Source organism: Lactuca serriola, chromosome 5 (genome assembly GCF_051521515.1).
Source record: "Lactuca serriola cultivar US96UC23 chromosome 5, Lser_US96UC23_V15, whole genome shotgun sequence".
In the NCBI taxonomy this organism is placed as follows: domain Eukaryota; kingdom Viridiplantae; phylum Streptophyta; class Magnoliopsida; order Asterales; family Asteraceae; genus Lactuca; species Lactuca serriola.
Genome location: NC_136412.1, coordinates 85,063,840 through 85,068,613, shown reverse-complemented (window position 1 = coordinate 85,068,613; position 4,774 = coordinate 85,063,840). Strand labels below are relative to the sequence as shown.

At 30.1% G+C, this 4,774-nt stretch overlaps 1 protein-coding gene across 1 annotated transcript; it reads left to right on the top strand.

The window, feature by feature from the left end:
• The first annotated feature begins 3,127 nt into the window (after positions 1-3,127).
• Positions 3,128-4,551, top strand: LOC145050761 (lactoylglutathione lyase-like). Its single transcript, XM_078998959.1, has 4 exons — positions 3,128-3,305; positions 3,376-3,603; positions 3,767-3,842; positions 4,273-4,551. Exons 1-4 carry the CDS (start codon positions 3,225-3,227, stop codon positions 4,299-4,301), a joined length of 414 nt encoding a protein of 137 aa, XP_078855085.1. The 5' UTR covers positions 3,128-3,224; the 3' UTR covers positions 4,302-4,551.
• Positions 4,552-4,774: the final 223 nt, after the last annotated feature.

Here is a 4,774-nt window from a genome sequence, read left to right as displayed (position 1 = left end):
ATACTTATTTTCTATCGTATATAATTTTTATATATTAATATAGAAGACAATGTATATGCTCTTTATATGTTAACATAATAAAGATATAAATTGAAAATATATAAAAGAAATATAGATACCACATGATCGTTATAGATTAAGTAATAATCGTCTCATCTATAAATATGACAATGTATATGCATTTTATATATTAACATAATGAAGATACCACGTGATCATTATATATTAACATAAAAGACAATGTATATGCATTTTATACATTAACATAACAAAGATATAAATTGAAAATATATAGAAGAAATATAGAGTAAGTCATTTTCCTATATAATAGATGGTAAATTGAATTAATAATTATGAAATCTTTTGAAAATAAACGGAGCTTGCACACATTTTCAAGTTTACGAAAGGTTGATTGAGGTACACACTTTACCATGACAACATGCATTCTTTTATATTTTATATTGTTATCTTTACTTTCAACTCACCGATTCTCTTTTTTTTTATCCTCTATTTATCTTCTTTTATCATATATTGTGAAATTGAAAGATATTAATTTTATTTGTCAAGAGTGTCAAAAAAAAATTTGTAAATGAACTCATATTCTACATTATAATTTATTATACATTTCACTACACAACTCAGTTAAAATACAATGTTATAATAATATAAAAGTTCAGTTTTAAATATTTTTAAATAAAAACTATCATTTTATAATCTCAATCGCATAGGAAATTCACTCATAATATTATATCTCGTATTAAATTCAGTGTTTTAAAGAACAATAGAACTTTTTAATATACAAAAAGAAATATAGACTAAATCATTTGTCTATATAATAGATGGTAAATTGCAATAATAATTATGAAATCTTTTGAAAATAAACGGAGCTTGCACACATTTTCAAGTTTACGAAAGATTGATTGAGGTACACACTTACCATGACAACATGCATTTTTTTATATTTTATATTGTTATCTTTGCTTTCAACTCACCGATTGTCTTTTTTTTGTCCTCTATTTATCTTCTCTTATCATATATTGTGAAACTGAAAGATATTAATTTTATTTGTCAAGAGTGTCAAAAAAAATTTTGTAAATGAACCTGTATTCTACATTATAATATATTATACATTTCACTACACAACTCAGGTAAAATACAATGTTATAATAATATAAAAGTTCAGTTTTAAATATTTTTAAATAAAAACTATCATTTTATAATCTCAATCGCATAGGAAATTCACTCATAATATTATATCTCATATTAAATTCAGTGTTTTAAAGAACAATATAACTTTTTAATATACAAAAAGAAATATAGACTAAATCATTTGTCTATATAATAGATGGTAAATTACAATAATTATGAAATCTTTTGAAAATATACGGAGCTTGCACACTTTACCATGACAGCATATATTTTTTTATATTTTATATTGTTATCTCTGATTTCAACTCACCAATTACCTTTTTTATTTATCCTCTATTTATGCAATAAACTTTCATTTACATACGGATATTTGATAATATATATATATATATATATATATATATATATATATATATATATATATACACCATAACATGTAACAATATTAAGAAAATTTTATCATATTAGACAGAGAAAATTTCATATCTATTGATAAGAACATATTTATATAAACAAAGTAATATTCCTATAAAAATTTAAAAACAAATTCTGGTAGATATGTAGATATAAAACTATAATCACAACTATAAGGACATAAACAACTAGATCAGGGAATACAACTAACAAAAATAATACACACAAACATTTAAACACATATACATAGATCTATAACACATTTGTCAGATTAATACACATGCATACAAAGGTATTGCTAAGAACCACCCTAACAACAAAAATAAGAAGTGAAAGTTACTTCAAAGATCTGTAACTGATCTATATTGTCTCTTCCACCCTCTTAGTCATCTCTCTTTCTTTCTCATATCAGAAAAATGTGAAGATGCCTACTTACTCAGATCGACATATCGACATAGGTATCTGCAAAATACCACACAATCTAATGAACATGCAAAACCCTATGTTAAATAACGAAGTTCCAGAAATACGATACCAACGATGACCTTCTCCATGTTCTGAAAATCCCAAATATAATACTAATTTGGGTTTACTTGGCAATTTGGGGTCTCATGAAACAAAATATTACCTGAACATGAGGGGTTCAAACACCGATGAGGCTACTCCCACTTCTTGTTCCCTACTAGCAAAGAAAACAACCATGACCTAATGTATAAAGAAACAATTAAGATACTATGTATTAATAAGCTTTGCTTTTATACCTTGATTATATGAAGCAAATCTGAACATTTCATAAATATGAAATCTTTTGATTGCAGTGAGGAAAGGATGCGTTGGGTGCTTTAAAAAAATGTTCAAAAAATGGCGGTGGTGGTCGTTGCATCAATGGATACTTCAACGACTAACGACTGTAGGAGACGGGATTGAAGAGGGAAAGACGTAAAGCTGAGATAAAGATGGACTTTCGGTCTTCGACTTCAAAGATGGAAGATGGAGGTTACGAAGTTGGATCTGGTGCTCATACGGTGGTTAGTCATGGTGATGGATGATGGTGACAACTCGGGTTGTATATGGTGTGATGAAGAAGACATAAACTAAAGAGTTAGGGTTTATGAGGTGTGTTTTTATGTTATCAATGAGGAGTCCATGAATGCTTTGCAAATCAAAGATTCATATTAAACACGTTGGCAATCCATGTAACTGCCATGTAAGCAATCCGTGTCATTTTGTCTTTTAAGACAGTTGTGCTACACATTGTTGTATATTGTGCACATTAAATTGTATTTAAGAGTTATTGCTTAAAAAACATGTATTTTGTGCATGATAACTTGTATTTAAAAGTTTTCCCATAAATGCTTTATAAGTAGTAAAGATAAAGATAACCGAACAACTGGGACCGCAACCGGTATTGAAACTGACGGTCCAATTACCGGTTCTTATACTATCATAACACCAATTCCGGTTCCGGTTCGGGTTCCGAACCAGTTTAGTTTTGGTTCGGTTCTAACACTCATCCGCAGACTCCATCCTAAAGAAAAAGAACCAAACGTTTCCCACAAGTGCTGCATACAGCGGACACGCGTCCCTCCCTATCTGACTCACAAAAGCAAGCCTTCCTAGAGAACTCAGATTACAGAAGAAACAAAATCATTTTATGGAAAATGGCAGCAGTAGGAGCTTTCCTCAACCATGTCGCCAGGGAATCCTCGGATATCGATCGACTTGCTAACTTTTACCAAGAGGTTATAACTGACATCTATTAACTCCAATTTTCGACTCTATTTACTGTAACGATGATTTGATTTCTCATAGACATTCGGATTTGAACGAATAGAAAGCCCTAAATTCGACTGCAAGGTCATATGGCTAAAGCAATCGCCATCTTTTTGTCTCCACCTGATTGAAAGGGACTCAAACACGAAACTGCCAGAAGGTCCATGGAGTTCCAACGATGCTGTCGCAGACCCTAAAAACCTTCCCAGAGGCCATCATCTTTGTTTTTCTGTTTCTAATTTTGACTCCTTCGTCAAAACCCTAAAGGTATCTTCTCTCTTTTCCCGACATACATGTTTCACCCAAAACTTCAAATTCAACTGAAACACTGTAATAATAACTAATAAGTGATTCAGATTTCAGATTCAAGTATATCTTCTCCATGCATTAAGTAGAAAAACATATTAAGTCGTTCTTTTGTGAAATTCAGGAGAAAGGAATCGAGACACATGAGAAGGCTCAACCGAATGGGAAAACCAAGCAAGTCTTTTTCTTTGATCCCGATGGTGAGTTTTACTCAAAAAAATCTGTTTGTTATGAATTTTTTCGACTTAATGTTGGGACTTAATGGGGAAAGACTTGTTTTCCTTACTTTCTTTATCAATTAAGATATGTACCCATTAATGGTGTGTTTGGATTAGCTTTTAGCTTATTGTTTATAACTTATTTGTAGTGGGAATAAGCAATAAACATGAGGAGAGATGCTTATTAAAATTAGTTTATTTTGTTTAATAAGCTGGATTTTATCCAAACACTCAAATTAATTTATTGTGAGAATAAACAATAAGCATTTCTTTTTTTCCTGTCCAAACACCCCCTAAGTCCATCAAGAAAAAAAAAAACACTACCTCGTTTTTTTTTTTTCTTTTAGTTTTATTATATGGATGTTTTCTTTGTAAGATATGTTGGACATCATGTGTTGTGTCCCCTGTGTAGGTAATGGATTGGAAGTTGCTAGCGAGTGATGAGCTAGAATAGAAATGCTTTGTCCTTTTTGGTAACAAAAAAATGACAATATTATGTATCTTAGTTATGTAATAGAAAGTTAGAAACAGCTAAAAGTGTATGATGTATGGTTTGGATAACGTAAATATTTTCTCATAAACTTTAGTAGCTAGTTATATGTTTCGTTAATACTGTTATCAGACTTTAATGGTTCTATTGTTATAATCGAACGAGGGACTATTTGTATGAGAGATGTAGGATTTTTTTTTATTTTTATTTTTTTGTGAGGCCTTTTGATACAAGAATTTATGTCATGATTTATGCAAAATAGTTATTCTTCTGTCCCATGAGTTGACTATGTCATGTCCTAAAAGCGTCATGATGTTGTCATGTGGATATAAATAAGGTACATCTTCGTCCATTAGGTAGTTGGCATTAGATATTAGATAGTTGGAACTCTTATATCGTATGTAATACCCAAAACCAAATACAA

Bases quoted from the DNA above. Each gene is read 5' to 3' on its own strand.
- LOC145050761 (XM_078998959.1), top strand. From the start codon at position 3,225: ATGGCAGCAGTAGGAGCTTTCCTCAACCATGTCGCCAGGGAATCCTCG. The intron at 3,306-3,375 runs GTTATAACTGAC...GATTTCTCATAG, and splicing joins TTGCTAACTTTTACCAAGAG to ACATTCGGATTTGAACGAAT. The intron at 3,604-3,766 runs GTATCTTCTCTC...TGTGAAATTCAG, and splicing joins CCTTCGTCAAAACCCTAAAG to GAGAAAGGAATCGAGACACA.